Below are 15,858 nucleotides of genomic sequence, written 5' to 3'. Positions count from 1 at the left end.
AACCTTTTTCTCTACAAGGCTGAATGTCATGAGTACTTTGGGGTATAGAGTATGTAGAGAGAGGGATAAGTTTATCATAGTTTCTCAAAAATAGAGGGAAATGCCACTGTCCTTCATTTCACTGGTCTGTAGCTTTATTTCTGGACAGTTTATATTTAGGAGGTTTATAAATAAACCCCTACTTTTTTTTGGTAATATTTGAAGGCAGTGGCCATATCTGTGTGCAATATGCAGAAGGTGGGAATTCAAATGCTGTTCTCAGTGTTGTTGCTGCCTCAGGCTCCACTGTGGAAGCTGTCCCTTTCCAGCAGCACAGAGGTGCAGGTGTAGCATGCCAGGGGTGGGGACTGGCACCCAGTCACTCCTTGGCTGCAGACCTGTGTGTAAGAGCTGGGTCACATCTTTCCTTCTGTGTGGCACTGAGAGGGTTAACAGGGAGCCCTCCTCCCATACCCACATAACTGTAGGACTTTGGGAGCTTTCCTTCGTGGGCACTTGGCTGGAGAATTGCCTGTCTGGTGTCAGAGGCAGGTGCAAGCCAGTGGCACAGAGCTTGCATGGGCAGAGCAACAAGACAATTGTGTCTTCCACTGAGAGCAGGAGTCTGGAAAAGGTTTCCTGTGTATATCTAGGTATCCTCTGATCAAAAGGCTTTCAAACTGCTAGTACAAAGGGACTGTTATCTTGCTGGTGAAAAATTACAAGTATTTGCAATCAGTTTGCATCAATCTCTTTGGGGTATTGTGCTGTGTTGATTTAGTAACGTGATAACTTCTGGCACTGCTGCAAAAAGACAAAATAATCCTCACCATCAGCCTGCAACAATTCGGTATTTTTGGTACTCACTAGAACATCAGTCTTAGAAACAGGACTGCTAAGACTCCCTGGATCTTGTTTAATAAAATCATGTAGTGAGGGCATCATGATTATAAATCACACTTGGAAATTGGCCTGCAGAGTACTTGCTGGGTTATGTGGTGTCATGTGTTCCTGGCTCCTTTTTAATTTCCGAAAAGAAGGCATATAGCAGCAGCTGGAGCTAGAGGTGGAATTCATTTAGCTGCTTGGAGAAAGCCAGTGCCAGCAAAAACCCAGCAGCTCGACAGTCTTTGGTTGTAGAGAGTGGAAAGGGATCCAAGTGACTGGAGCTGGTGTAATGAGAAGGAAAAGAACCAAATGATTTGGCAGCATGTGAAAGAGGTAAGGATGTGGTAGAGAAAGGAGCAGGAGGAGCTGAAATAAAGAGCAGGAGTAAACAATGTAATTTAACTTATTCAAAAGGGACAGAGTGCTTATTAAAGCTCTGAGAGATGATAAATTAGTGCTTTGCTGCTATTGTTATTTCAGATAGAGTTGTCATATGGTAATGCTGCAGCAGGGAAGGCTTGGAGGCTCACAGATTCATGGAGGGGAATGGAAAGTGGGATATTTGGTTACATGATTGAGAGTTGGAGTCGATGAGGTAAAATGTGCAAGCCTGGTTCTGGAGAGCATCCTCACATGTGCGTGCTGTTCCCAGGGAGGCGCCGTCATGTCCTGAAGAGAGGGATGGCTCAAGGTGTGTGTCCTGCTGCTGTGAAGACGTGTCCCACGCTGAGAGCTTTTACCTTGGTCAGGAGGAGCTGTTCAAGCCCTGCTCTGGCTTATGAAACCCTGCCTGAAATAGCCCCAGAGCCCTCACCTGGAAGTGCTCTCTGCCTGTTACTCCTGTGGCAGCACACAGAGTATCAGGAGATCATTTGAGGTTGTGGAGTTTTCCCCTAAGGAATACTGGGCTGGGGGAGGGAATAGCAAAATGATTCTTATCTTACATTACACAGAATCTCTTGCATTACTTACTGTGGCATATTGTTTCCTCCCACAGAGTTCTGCTCAATCGCTTTCAGGAAGAGGCTACTCCGTAAGTCATTTTACAGCTAATTCTTTCACTTCTGTTGATGTTGATTGCAGAGGTTTACACTACCTATTGCACAGCCACTGGCATGGAAGAAATGCAGAACAGAAACAGGGTGAGAGCACAGGGCTGTCATGCACCTGGCAGGTGCCAGAGCTTGGGGGCTTCTTAATTTAATATTGTACTTATAGGGAGGGTTTTTTGGTCAGTTGATGGTGTATTTCAGCTAGATAGTCACCTCTGGAGAATTACAAGACCTGAGTGGAGAGAGTTTTCAACACCAGCAGGAGATGCTTCGCTCCTCTCCTCACTCCCCCGTACACATTTTCATTTGTGAATTAAATACAAGAATCAAATACAGAATTACTCCCATTTTACAATGAATTGCATCCCTCACCATTGTGAACAACAAAAAAGTCAATATTCTCTTATTTACAGGCCTCTGAGTTACAAAACAAGCTTGCTTGTTTTCAGGGGAGGGTGTTGCTGTTTCCTTCACAGGAGTGCCACAATGTTTGAGGGTGGTGTTACAGGATCAGGACACGTCTGCCTATGTGTGCAATGTACCAGACATGTTTAATTGTCCTTTTCTGCTCATATGTACCTTATTTGTGTGTGCAATAATGACATTTCTTCATATAGAGGTGGATTAATTTGTTTGTTTTGGATACATTTTCTGCTCAGCTGTCCAAAAAAGGCAGGCACAGACATGACTGAGTAATACAGAAATAGGAGAGGGTGTGAGAGGCTTAGCAAAGTCAACATGAAAATTCCTGGAATCACATTATATCTGACTCTCAAAACAAATGTATGGTGGGGAGATATGATACCCTGGTTGTTCAGACAGTAAGTCATGTGGAGTGCAAAGGTTCTAGATGAAGGTATATGCAAATCTGAACATGGATGTCTCAGTCCAGCAAACAACTCCTGCCTACACTGATTGACAGTAATTGCTGTTGTCACAGCCTCTGCCATGATAAAGTTTTGCCTTCTAGGTGAGTGGTCCCAAACTGATTCATACCAAGAGCTAAAGCTGCTCATTCTCTATAGAGCCAGAACAAGGGTGGATTTTATGTACTTCAGGAAGTTGATGTGGAGGCCTGGAACACATTTCTTTTTACTATAATCACCAGAATTATTTGCTTTCAATAACTTTTGTTGTAGGTTTAGGGTGATGGAACTTGCTGAGCTTCTACCCAGTGCACAAAGAGAAAAAATTGCCAGGCAGTGCAGAATTTATGGTCCGGTTTCATAGCAACACTGTCCCATGCTATCATCTATATTATCAGAAATTCATAATATAAGATTAAGTACATTTTCATCATAAAACCATTACAAAATAACATATGACTTGAAAAGTCCCTCACAGTTTTAATGAAATAATGTTATGAACTTTTAGACAGTAGTTATATGTTTACTGAGTATCCTACAGTATCCCAGGTGAGTTTCATTGCTTAATTCATTGAGGGATGAGGAATGTTTGCTCTAGGACCCATTAAGTGCTGCTTTCCATACACTTGGAGAATCAGATTCACCTAAGCTTCTAAAGGCAGATGCTTTATCTTCTATTTGTCTGTAAAATGCCATGCATGCCCATGGCACCACATAAATAATAATGAATCATCTTCACAGATTTTATGACTGAGTGCCTGGTTTGGGAGCTAAACAATTTCCCAGTGGCTATAACATAGGTTGCAAAATCGTAATGGAAAAAGGCCAAAGAATTCTTCTCAGAGTCTCAAGGCCAATAAATCATAGGACTGTTTTCTTCCATTGCTGCCTATTCAGAAATTTACTTTTGTTTCTCAGAGAAATGATTTTGAGAAAATTACTAGCTCCTTCTCTGTGCATGTGCGGGGACAAGGTTCTCTTATTTTGCCAACCCATAACTTCTCAAGGGAGGTAAGAGCTTTCTGCATGCCAGGGCAGTATTTTGAGATCATGAGTAGTGTGAAATGGCATTGCTTTTCTTTATGGATTGTCATTTTCCCTGTTAAACTGCCTTCTGCCCCACCATGTGCCAGCTCTTGAGGCTCACTGCTTCCCCCAAGACTCTGATGCTGCTCTAATTTGATTTAGCAAAAGTCAGAGACTGCCACTTCCATTGGCCCAAACTCCCATGGGAAGCTGATTCTTGCAGGTGGCACAGAGATGTTCAAACCACCAGATCCAGACAACTGGCCCCACAGCAGGACTTGTCCATAACATCTGTAAGAGTTCTCATTTTCTCACGAAAGCATCTGTCTGTGAAACTTTAAGTCACTGTTCTGGCTCTGTCCCTGTTTACATGGGATGGGTTGTCCCCCAGACATGGTGAAAGCAGTGGCAGCAGGAGGAATGCTGGAGACACTGCTGTGCTGGGTGTTCTCCTGATAGCTGTGCTGATGGCTTGTGTTGTGGAAGACTTGTGGAATGATGATCTGTATCGTTACTTGGTGAACTTCTTGTACTGGGTTCCATCAGCAGCTGTTTAAATACCACAAACTATTTTGTGCATGCTCAATTTTAATTACCTCGTTCTGAATCCCCACTCTTCTCCATTCACTTGCGTCAGCTGTCCTTGCTGAGATGTTTGATTTCAGAAACATTTGTAGAAAATGCACATTTTAAGGAAATGAGCATTTGCCAAGAGAGAACTTAAAACCTACAGTAGGAATCTTGCATGAAAAAAATCTCAGTCCAAGGTTTGGCTCATCCAGCTGAGCCATCAAGGCCTGTCCAGACAGTCAGAGCAGGCTCACTGGTGAAAAACCCCAGCAAATGCCTCATCCATGAAGTGCAGACTCTGGAGCTAGAGGCAGGAAGAAAACTAAATGCAAGTGTCTGAATAAATAACTCCTGAGGGCTGGGTATTCCGGCAACTTCCTTGACTTCAGGCTTCCCCTGGAACATTGGGTGTCTAAATAAGGAGAATGCTTGAAATAGCTGTGAAATTTTGATCTCATTGAAGTTACATCTGATGAACTCCAGTGGCACCTAGATTTAATTTGAGCCTCAAAACCAGTGACCTGGCACGTAGTTTCAGAGTCTCCTATACATACCACAGACAAAATCTCTTAAAACACTATTTCCCAAAATTAATTTTCAAATGGCATTTACTTTTACTTGGATAGGATGAGACATTTCTATGTCTGTGCTGCTGCTGCAGCTCTTTCTCTCCTCAGCAGCATGTGTTTCATATCCTTATCTCACTAAATGTATACTTCCGCTGTGCTGAGAAATGGAACACGAGTTTGTTTATGGAGGTTAATATCTCATTCCCTCTATGACTTGATGGTTACATTTGTGTGATAAACTACTCCAGCCATTTGTCACATTTCCTGCATGCACAAATGAGATTAGTGATCTTAGTCAGAGAGGTCTGTCTGTCTTCTGAGCAGACAAAACAGATTCTCTTTTTGGTTACAGGATGAGAGGCCTGTCTACCTGAAAATGCACTGATTTGTTAAAAAGTACACAGAGAATCAGAGTTAAAACTAGTTGAGGTTTCTATACATCACTGATACATATCCACCCTGTGGATGTTTGTCAAGTTTTTTTCTGGTAGTTAGCTTAGAACCAAACATAGTTATAAAGTAGTTACAATGAATATAAGATAATACATACAGTTTGTTATTAATGGCTAAAAAGTTGCAGTTGTTTATAAGGTTGAGCACACTGTAGAGACAAACCCAAGCTGCAGCTGAATTTGACTCAGTTTTGTAGAGAGGATGGAAAAGGATAGAGCTGGGGAATATGTGGTAGCTTAAAAAAATAAACAAAAAACCTCTTCCAATAAATTATGTAGTTTATTTATAGAGCATCTGTGCAGCTGTTTGTCTTCTGAACTGGAAAGGGCTAAAATATGGGAGTGAATGAAAGAATAAACTTGAAAGCATATGGCAGATGGGTAGCCAGTGAGCCAACCTGTCTGAGTGTGCCTTGGAACAAAAGTACAGGAGGATGAGATGTCTTTGTTTGGTTTTATTTGTTCTTGAAAGGGTTTTTTTTTTAAAATAAAAACAGTAACATACACTTGGCTACAGCAGCAGCTGATTTTTATTCTGAGCTTCTGTAAAATATCAAAGTCTTTGTAGCCTAGTCAAATCCCTGGCAGCTGATCAAATTCTGTTGATTTTACATCTTCCTTGTTGAGCGCAGGAAACCAGTGTCTCAGATAACTCAGGCTGGAGCTCATGGATGGAGGGAAATGTGCAGAACACCATAAGGCTTGCAGAGACCCTTGGCCCATCCAGAGTCAGCTCAGTGCTATCTGCAACCTTCATTCCTCCTGCTTGGTGATGTGGCATGAGAACAGTTACCTTGTCCCTGGGTGAAGCTGAACCTGAGGTGACTCAGGCAAGGGCTGGGTGGGCTTTGAGCACCCAGAGCCCACTGCACTGTCTGCCTGGACCCCAGTCTGCCCCTTCCTGGCTGTTCTCTCAAATGATCCTGTTCATTTTTGGAACTGGCTTTCCAGCCAGTTTGGATCTTTGCTGGCAAAGATCTTTACAGCCATGCAGGACTCCTCTCCTGTGCTGTGTGCTCAGTGTTGCTGTACAATGGGGCTGCCCACAGCCACCCTGCCCCTGGCAGATCTCTTAGGCTCGTGCCCATGAGTGCACTTGCTTGGACAGTCAGTTCTGAGCTGCACTCCCCTGGTTTGCAGCACAGAGATAGTGCCCAGCTCAGTAGGAGGGAGGACAGGTACAAATGGCTGCAAAGTGCTGGAAAATCATCAGCAGAGGAACTGTTGATTCCGCAGGTTTATATCTCCTGTAAAGCTGTTTCCATGGCCTCTCAGTTTTGTGCCAGCTCAGTGCAGGTCTGTGAAACCCTGAAGCAGATGGTGCCTGCTAAGGAGGCTGCTCTCAGGCCAGAAATCCTTGGTGCGAGCATGGGCAGGTTTGTGCCTGTGGTGCAGAGGTTACAGGGGCTCACTGAAGATCTCGCCACCAGCATTCCCCAATCCACTCTGTGCTTCAAGGATGTTCTTGTGCTGTTAAGTTGGAACCAAATTATCACTTGGAAAAGTACCTTCAGCAGCATCTTTTCTGTACAGACCTTGAGTCAGTACCATTTCCCACATGGATCCCAGGGATGATTGTATACCTTGACATCTTCAAGATGGTCAAGGAAAGACTGATGTCCTGAGAAGGATAAATTTCTACATAAAGATAAAAAAATTATTGCAATGAAGCATGTCATACTTCTGTTTGGGAATTCCTGAGCATGCTTCCCTCATGGTGTGGAAGCACGCTCGGTGACCAGAGGCACGTTGGAATTGTGACAAACAGGGTTTTTCCACCTGCTGCTCTGTCACACACTAATGAAAAATATCTTCTCTAGGTGGGTAACATTTCTTGGCCAGGCTGGAAAATTCATTGTATTTTAGGACCTCTGATAAATTAGCATTTTTCTGTACCAAAAATCAATATTGGAAACAGGGCTCTTGTAATGACTCTAAAACTCCTTGAGCTGGAGCCAAAGGTAAATGATAAAACTGAATTTAATATGTATTTCCTACAATAGTGTGCCTGTGGGCTGGCAATGTGAGCAAGACTTTCTGGACAAGATTTATGAATAAAGGAGTATTAATTCCAAAATAAGTATCAATCAATCTCCTTTTGCCATGATGCCAAGCATAAGAGAGGGACTCTAATTGTCTTTTTCTTCTGGATGAGAAAAAGAATGGCAGATAGGTCCCCTTCAGGTGGAACAATACTCTGTCTTCTTTGAAGACAGAGAAAAGAAAAAGGAACTATTAAAAATTGATGTGGCCTGCAAATGCGATGACAGCACAAAGGATTTAAAAAGATAGAAAAATAATAATATGGAATAGAAGCGTAAAGTATTTTGAAAGAAGTTTTCCCTGTAAGATACCAGGAGTTTTAGAGAGCCAGGAATAAAATGGTGGTATCAGTCCAAAGCATTTAACTTCTGCTGGTTTTCTTTTCCCCTGTTCCTAAATGGCCTCACTTCACAAAAACTATCCCCATGCTTGAATTCACCTAGACAGGCTGAGTTCACTGAATAAATAGAGTTTTGTTTGCTCTTAGTGCTGTGTGGGATGGAGCCAGGTTGCTGTAAGCCAGCTGAGGAGCTGGACCCTTGGCTCCAGGGACTGTCCCATAAGCCATGAGCTCAAATTGAGCTGAGTAATTAGTACACATATTATTCCAGATCCGTGGGAGCTCTTTTGAGGGTTTTTGAAATGTCCCATGAAAAGCTTAAGCAGAAGTACAAACATAAATAAACTACATACTTCAGCTTTACAAATATTGAAGTCCATGAACTTCCTTACAACACATTTTCCTTTAGAAGTCCCCTTCTCTGAAAGTCTGTTTCTTCTTAGATGACCTCTGCTTTTAATTAGGATGAAAAGTCCCATGGATTTTCACTCATCTCCACAGCCATAAGCAAGCACAAAGGGCCCTCTCTGTCTGAGTTTCCCCCTGCCTGAGCAGTGGCCTTGGCAGAGGGGCTGCCTCGGAGGCTCAGCAGCCGTGCCCCTTTGTCCCTGTGGCCGGAGCGGGACGGGCTGATCCTGATTTCCATAAACCCCCCAGCTGCAGGAGGCACAGCCAGATGACACCGTGAGCCCCTCGAGGGACGGGACATATGACTTGTGTGTGATTTTTGCCCGTGTTTTTAATCTCCCTGCCGCTGCCCTCGGCTCGGGGCACCGGGGGGAGCAGAGCTCTAATCTGACTAGAAAGGCGCTATTGTTAAACAGACGCATCCCCCGAAATTCCCAGTGCTCCCTGGCTTTTGGGCTGGGATAACCTCGCTGTCACCGGCCTTGCACGCTAAAATGAAAACTTGTCCTAAATCCATCTTGAATTCACCAGCCTGGAAAGGATTACATCCTGCTGAAGAGGAAAGGCAGAGGATTTTGAGAATATCTGGTCTTTATTTCTGGACCTTTTTGATTAAGACTGTCCTGAAGCAGTTGTGTCACATACGTGCTGGAGCTTTCTTTGTGTAGCAGGGCAGGGTATTTGCTTGTCTGTCTCAGCTGTTTTCACATTGTTGTTTGCTCTCATGACTCTCTTCCCTTAGAATCCATTGCCTTGTTTTAACTCTCTTTCCTTTCCCTTTACCAAATCCAACAAAAAGATGATTAAAGCAGACAGCTGATTAGGATCAGAGCTCCTTACCTAACTACCACGGTGGGCAGGGGTTAGGTGTGGGGCCTCTTCGGGGATTTGCTTTTGATTTTTGTTTAATTCTCTGATAGTCTTGTGCAGTGAGAATGGGCAGTTCTGGTGTTTTATAATTACAGAGAGGGTTCAAATAGTCCATTTCTGAGGGCTGCCCATGCACTGGTGCTTGTTGTGCTGGGTGCCCTGGTGGGTTCCTCAGAGGAAACTCACGGGGGTGTGTGGAAAAAGGGTTCACACTCTCTTGTTTTGTTTCATATTTCACTGCACCCAAAACCATGTCATGTAAGGGGAGTAGCAGAGGAAATAATATTGCCACAGCAGAATGCAATTGTAGATGAGCATGTTTTGTTGGCCTTGATAGTTGATGAACAAGAGAGATCAAGGAAAATGGATCGATTGCATCAACTTTGAGGGTGTTATTGGCATTAGAGAACACTGCCTGTCATCTTGAAGCATCATAAATATTTAATTGTGCAGCTCAGTGGAATACCCTGATTGCTTATCAGTCCCAAAATGGTTTTCCCTATGTTAAACTATATTGAAATAAAATGGTCTAGGGGGAGGGTAAGTTCTTTGGGTGATGGTAAAACTAGTCACTGCACGTCCAGAGAGTAGGGAAGGGTTCCTGTAGGTTGGTGGGTTTTACTGAATTTCATCACTTGTATTTCTTCCTTGTCACCTTTTTTTTTTTTAATTGGGATTTGTTATTATAGGCGAGAGAGATCCTTAGTTACTTTCCTGTCCTAACAGAAGGCAAAAATGCAACTTTAATTTAGCAAAACAACAGATGCAACCCTAAGTCAGCTCTCACACCAAAGAAAACTTTTGATAACATGCTGAAGGTGTGGGGGCTCTGCTGTGAAAGCTGCAAATGGGTGGAAATCTGCTGTAGGCTGAGGTTTCTCTCCTCACTTCGTGTTTCAGCCTGGATGCGATCGAGCTGGCTGCTAAAATGTGAATATACTGGGCCATGTGGTTGTTCTGCAGTGGGAAGGCAGCTCTCCTCCATCCCTTGTGGGGTGAGAGAACAGAGGGGCTCCGTGCTGGTGTCCCTGTGCAGGTGGCTCAGGCAGGAGCCTGGGGTTCTGGGCTGCCTTTCCAGGAACTGTTCAGCTCCTGCTGCAACTGCAGAACAAGTGGTGAAGGGCAACTTTCTGATCTGCAGTGCTTGCATGGCTGGCAGAAGAGCATTCAGATGGAAACTCTGTGAGATGTTTTCTACATAGGGTCAGTGTTTTCACTTCCTGCTGCCTCAGCATTTCAGCATCACAGCTACTCATGGTCAACACAAGCCTCAGTCACCATGACCTGCTGGTCACATTTTAGAAGGTGTCCTTTCTCTTTTCTATAACAAATGAAAACTGTAAGAGTCTTCCTATATGATGCAAAAGGACCAACTGCAGTTCTAGAAAGCCAGGGAATGCAGGGCAGGGGCAGAAATGTCAATGAATCCATGGTAACTTGGGTGTGAGACAGGAATCACACCAGGGTGAGAGGTCTTTGCAATACCATTTGGTGAGTGGTACAGCCAAATACTCTCTGCTTGTTCCCTGTCTCTTAGTTTTATTAAATACCTTCAGGGAGGCAATGATCTAATTCTGAAATTCAAGCACTGCTGTATCTAAAATTTGTTTTAAATGAAGAAATATTTGAGTTCCAGTTCAGAATACCTAGTGTTTCAGCATAGTTTTCAGGTGATTGTAGCTGTTCTCTCTTTTCTCAGCTCGTCACAGGTCAGAAACTCAAAGGCATTGAGGTTGAGTAAAACAGTTGTTCATCACTCTGAGCTCTGCTTTGTTTTTGTGGGAATTGTCTGCTTCTGTAGCACCTTCAGTTTCATTGCTTGTTATAAAGTTTGGTTTACTAACCTGCTCTAGGAACAGACACAACCACCAAAGCTGCTTTTTAATTAGCCTGTGGCCCATCCGGTGGGGATGTGCTGACGTCCTGGCTGTACAATGTACTTCCAATGAAAGGGAACAGTCTGCCACAGAGTCTTGTGACCTTGAGGTCAGTTTTTGTGCTCAAAATTGCTTTTGATTATGAAGTTAGTATGTGTTTCAAAAATATAATAAAAAATCCAGCAAGCACTAGCGATTCTTACACAGTGCTGCTGAGTTGCACACTCAAGTGGTATCACATCTAGATTTTAATGGAATTAACTGCTTTATTTATAGATACTTGCTAGATGCCGTGCTTCTGGTTGTGAGTATTTAGAGGTTTGCAACCAGAAGATGGAAAACTGGCATACAGTTACATTGCTGTGGACATGGCTGCAGTGCTTTCTACAGGAATGTAGCCTGATTCAAACCTTTACTGTCTGCATTTAATCTCTGTGCTATATGATGGATAAGACTTTGTGTGCCTGAACACTTACAGCCTTGATGTGTAGTAGTATCCTGAGGAATTTTCTTGTCTGATTAATTCACCGCATGTGTTCACCAGAAAGCCTCAGGACACTGGCAGTTTTTGGGAAGATGTTAGATGTAGCTGCTGGATACTTGCAAACCTCAGTTCAGTCTTTTTAGACTGGTACTTTGTTATCTGTAAACAATAAGAAATTTTGGAGTTGATTAAGAAGCTGTCATGTGTGGTTCTTGGGTTTTCTGGACATGGGGTTGAAATGGTTCATGCTGCCCTTGAAATCAGCTAATCAAAGCAGGACAATTTTTGGACATCCTGTAGCAATTAGAGTGCTGTAGATGAGGGATGGTACAGACTGTGTAGTGTGTGCTTTGAACTTGTGCAGCAGCATTCTCAGACCAGTTGGTAATCACCAAAGGAAAAAAATGTTGCATTTGAGTTGGGTAAAGCATATATGTATTTTACTGGATTGATGAAATTCTCCCATCACCTGCAGGGTAGCAGCAGCATTGAACAGCTCAGAAGCTAAACTTAGTAATGAACCAAAGATTCAAAATTTTATCTCAAAATCACTTGTCTAAAAGGCTTTCTCTGCAAGCATTCTTCATAGCAAAATATGAGCAGGTGTTTACACAAGCAAGGTTATAAGGCTCATGACCAAAGTTAGATCACACCAGTTCATAGCACACATTTTCCCCATATATTCATGTCTCTTCCAAAGATGCTTAATAACATCTAGTAGCATCCTGGTTCAAGAGAAAAGGAGCTCTAGTCAGGAAGATTAGGATGTCACCGTGGAGATGCCCGAGGCTACAGAGCACCGTATAACTGGCAGGCATTGAGCTGTAAGGGGTGCAGGGTGCTCACAGCCTTTGCCTAAGTATCTTTCCTTTCCTCTGAAGACCTGTTCTCTAAGAACCCCCAATTCAGTTCATTTCTAGAAAGCTGGGGAAGAGGGCAGGAGAGAATAATAAATGGTCCCTTGAAAACAAGAGGCAGCAATAGATGCCACACGAGGACCCAAACAGCCCATTTAACTGCAGCCAGTTTCCTGCTGAAGATTCATTTCTAAGAGATTGCGAGAGCACTCGAACAGGAAGCTGCAGCTTCACCAAACGGTTTCGGTATCAGTGTGTTATCTGTGGTCATTCCCCTCCACAGCTTGTGGCTGGCTTCTGGTTAGCAGAGACAGACACTTTGAGCTGAGCTGGCATCAGTTCCCACCTGGTTAATCAGTTAAGTTGTGAGCCCTGTGGTTAGCTCGAATCCCCTGGTCGTCTTGTGGATTGCCAGTGACAGGAAGGGGGAGATGCATTGAGTGGTTCCGGCAGGAATAGCTTGGTTATCTGATGGTCACCCCAGAAACTGATAAAATTATGTGAGCTCTTTTCTGAGAAGACATCAAAAAAGCAGAAACTGTTGTCTCTAACCACCTGAAGAGTTTACAACGTCAAGGGAAATTTTGCTTATCTTGAAAGCCTCAAAACTGTTAACCCGCCTTCACCACTGCAGACCACAGCACTGCCTCAGACTCGCAAGGCACAGAGTGAAGTACAGCCTGTCATGTGCAGAGCTGTAAATTCTTACTGAGGAAACATTATCGTTCAGATCTTCCAAAATTACTTTGGCACTTCAAATTCAGAGGTGAACAACTTGAAACATATGAGAGAACCGGGCTTTTCTGAGGAAGCGTGCTCTGTATTTTTAGAAAACTTGGCCTCCTTGAGTCTGTCATGTTGTCAGGAGTTTGGGCATGCAAAGTGATGAATCACTTTTCAAAGTGTAGCCTGTTTGATGAGCCTGGATTGATCTGAAGCCAAAGTGATGGTGACTGTGACAAGGGCTTGCAAAGGTTAAACAGAGAAGGTGGTCATATCCTGGGATGACTTAAGGCACTTGGTTTGTTTTTGGCATTTGTTTGCTGAGGAGACTTCAGCATCAAATGGATTTCAGAGAGAAACCTTAAGTAAATGAGATTTTAAATTAGTACTTTCAAAGAGCCTTGGGCAGGTTCCTCTGAGCTTCAGTGCCTGACTGTCTCTGGCCTTAAAATGGGGTAGTGGTACTCAGGTCTTCTCTTGGAGTGTGTAAATGGGAGAGTTTTTTACTGAGTATTTACTGAAATAGGTGAGTTAGTTCAGAAGATCCACCTAATTTTTTTGGTCTTGTGCCTAAAATACAAGGAGCTGCTTGTCCCATGTCCCTGTCTGATCACCCCTCTCTTTAAACCAAGCCCCTCAGCTTCTGTCCCAGGCCACAGCTTGCAGCCCAGCTCCCCATGCTGCAGGTGCCTGTTCTGGTAGTGGCTGTGCTGCTGCTGAGCAAGCATGGGTAAGGCATTTCCTCCTGCTGGAGCAAGGGGCTGGGATGTCTTTTTCCATGGGAGAGAGGCTCCTGTGGCTGGTCCAGAGCCCTCATGCCCCTCACACCAGCCCTGGGCATTCCAGCCCCTTCCTCACTGCTGGCCTTGGAATAAAAGCAAAGGTGAGCTTGGCAGCCAGGCTCCATCAGCACAGCCTCACCCCATACCTGCACGTCTCCAAACTTCACACTGAATTCACACAATATGATGTGTGATTTGTAGCTGTAACAGTCACCATGATGAAACTCTGCTTTTGTCCAGGTTTTGAAATCAAGGCTGGGTGTTTGCAAGGGTGTGTGTCCGTACAGGAGGCATGAGAGATGCTTTAGTCTGCTGACGTTGTTTGGCTCAGCCTCTGTCAACGACAGCCACAGCAATCAGTGCATTTTGGACTCAAAGCTATTTCCCTTCCTGCTGCAGATTATGTCTGGTATGCATAACATGTTAATTTAACAAAGCAGTTCTTTTGATACAGCTTTAATTTTTTAACAACAGCTCGAAGGCAATGATGTACAGATTATATAGTGTCAGTTTCCCAATTAAAGTTTTACAGGAAAATACTCTGGTTTTGCTTTAAGCCTGTTTTGAATTCTTCCTTCTGGCACTTGTGCAAATGGAAGCTGTGCTATTGCAAAGCATCCATTTGAAACCTTGAAATATTTATTGAGGCTGCATTGAATACTGAAGCAGGAATCTTCCTGTAGGCTTGTTGATGTCTGTCATATGCATTTATTTTGTAATTAAATGTCTGGAAGCTTGTGTGTGTGCCTGAGTGGTTGGTTTCTTGTGTTTTATTTTTTGCAGGTTTTGTTGTTGGTACACTGGTTTTTCTGATAAATGCTTTTAACTCACCACTTTTAAGAGTTCTATGAAAAATTATCCACAGCCAGACTGCATCTTTGATGTATAGAAACGAACCTCCTACTAATTGTTGTGCAGAACACTGAGGAGGTGGCTAAACCACTGCCCTTCCTAGAACACCAGGCCTTGTGAAGCTCATTGCTGCAGCAGAACATGCCTGTTTGAAGGCTGGGGGATGGAGAGCACCTGAAAGGGACTAGCTGAGAAAATTTCATTCTTGAAACATGGGGTTTACAAACTGAACTATTTTATTATTTTCTCCTTCCCCCTTTTTTCTCTTCTTCCCAGCCCTTTGTCTTGGATAATATCAGGTCAGTGTCCTTTCCTGTTTACATAGGCTGGCAGCAACAGGGACTGACAGTATCTGAAATGACCCCCAGAGTGGGTTCCAGGGGATGGGACGGTGTGGAGCATAAGCTGAACCTCAGAGGGCAAGGCACTGGCATTAGACAGACCAGGAGTCACCAGCTCTGGTGACAGCAGGCCATGCCTCTGTGAAGCTGCAGAACCAAATGCTCCTTGGCATTTCCCTTGGCCCTGGTGGCTCTCTCCAAGTACTCCCCACTGCTCATCCTGACCTGAGGCATATCCCTGCTCCAGGAGTCCTGCTCTCCTGGAGATTGTGTCCTGACTGGAACTAGAATATCAGATGCCTAATTCAGATTAGCTTGCTGCCTGGAGTGGCATGACTTATTGCCCAGATTTGCAAGGCAGCAGGGTAGTATGAAGGTCTCTGTGGTTGCATTCCAATCCAGCTGCTTTTAAAGGATAGGGAGAATGATCCCTGAACCTGTGCCCACCCAATGGGCTGGAGCTGGGGCGGGCAGCTTCTCTGCCCTTGGAATGTGCTGAGAGTCTGAAGGATTCCCTGCTGCCAGAGTGCCAAGGAAGCCACCTGGCCCACTTTGAAACCAAATGCTGCGTCTCATGTGTTTATCACTTCCCTTGTTTTCGTTCTTTTTTTGTTTCCAGCTAATCTCTTTGGATTAGTCCTACTGCTGGATAATTATGACTTTCATATCTACATCTATTTTCTCAAGCTTGGCTGCATTGTTTTTGGGCAGCTATTTAAGACTTTGTTTATTTAAAAAAATATATTGTGTCTGCATTTGCATATTTGCATTTCAGAACTCTCAAACAATGGTACTTCTCACAGTACATCATTCTTCAAATATTTTTCTTAACAAGTAGAACTTTTTCAGGCATGCCAGAATCAGCTTCATTATATGAAT

The 15,858-nt window shown here is 43.7% G+C and overlaps 1 protein-coding gene across 15 annotated transcripts in view; it reads left to right on the top strand.

Annotated features, from left to right (window-relative positions):
* FBRSL1 (fibrosin like 1) overlaps nt 1–15,858 on the top strand; it is a 502,157-nt gene that overhangs the window by 229,126 nt on the left and 257,173 nt on the right. For 13 of the 15 annotated variants that reach the window (XM_066562568.1, XM_066562559.1, XM_066562567.1 and 10 more), the window contains exon 4: nt 1,865–1,900. The exons of the other annotated variants lie outside the window; for them this stretch is intronic. In XM_066562568.1, coding sequence (XP_066418665.1) covers nt 1,865–1,900 — 36 coding nt within the window. The remainder of the gene's footprint in view (nt 1–1,864; nt 1,901–15,858) is intronic. 15 annotated transcript variants of the gene reach the window in all.

This window comes from Molothrus aeneus, chromosome 18 (genome assembly GCF_037042795.1).
Source record: "Molothrus aeneus isolate 106 chromosome 18, BPBGC_Maene_1.0, whole genome shotgun sequence".
Taxonomy (NCBI): Eukaryota; Metazoa; Chordata; class Aves; order Passeriformes; family Icteridae; genus Molothrus; species Molothrus aeneus.
The sequence above is the reverse complement of the archived record's forward strand: the minus strand, read 5'-3'. Positions and strand labels throughout refer to the sequence as shown.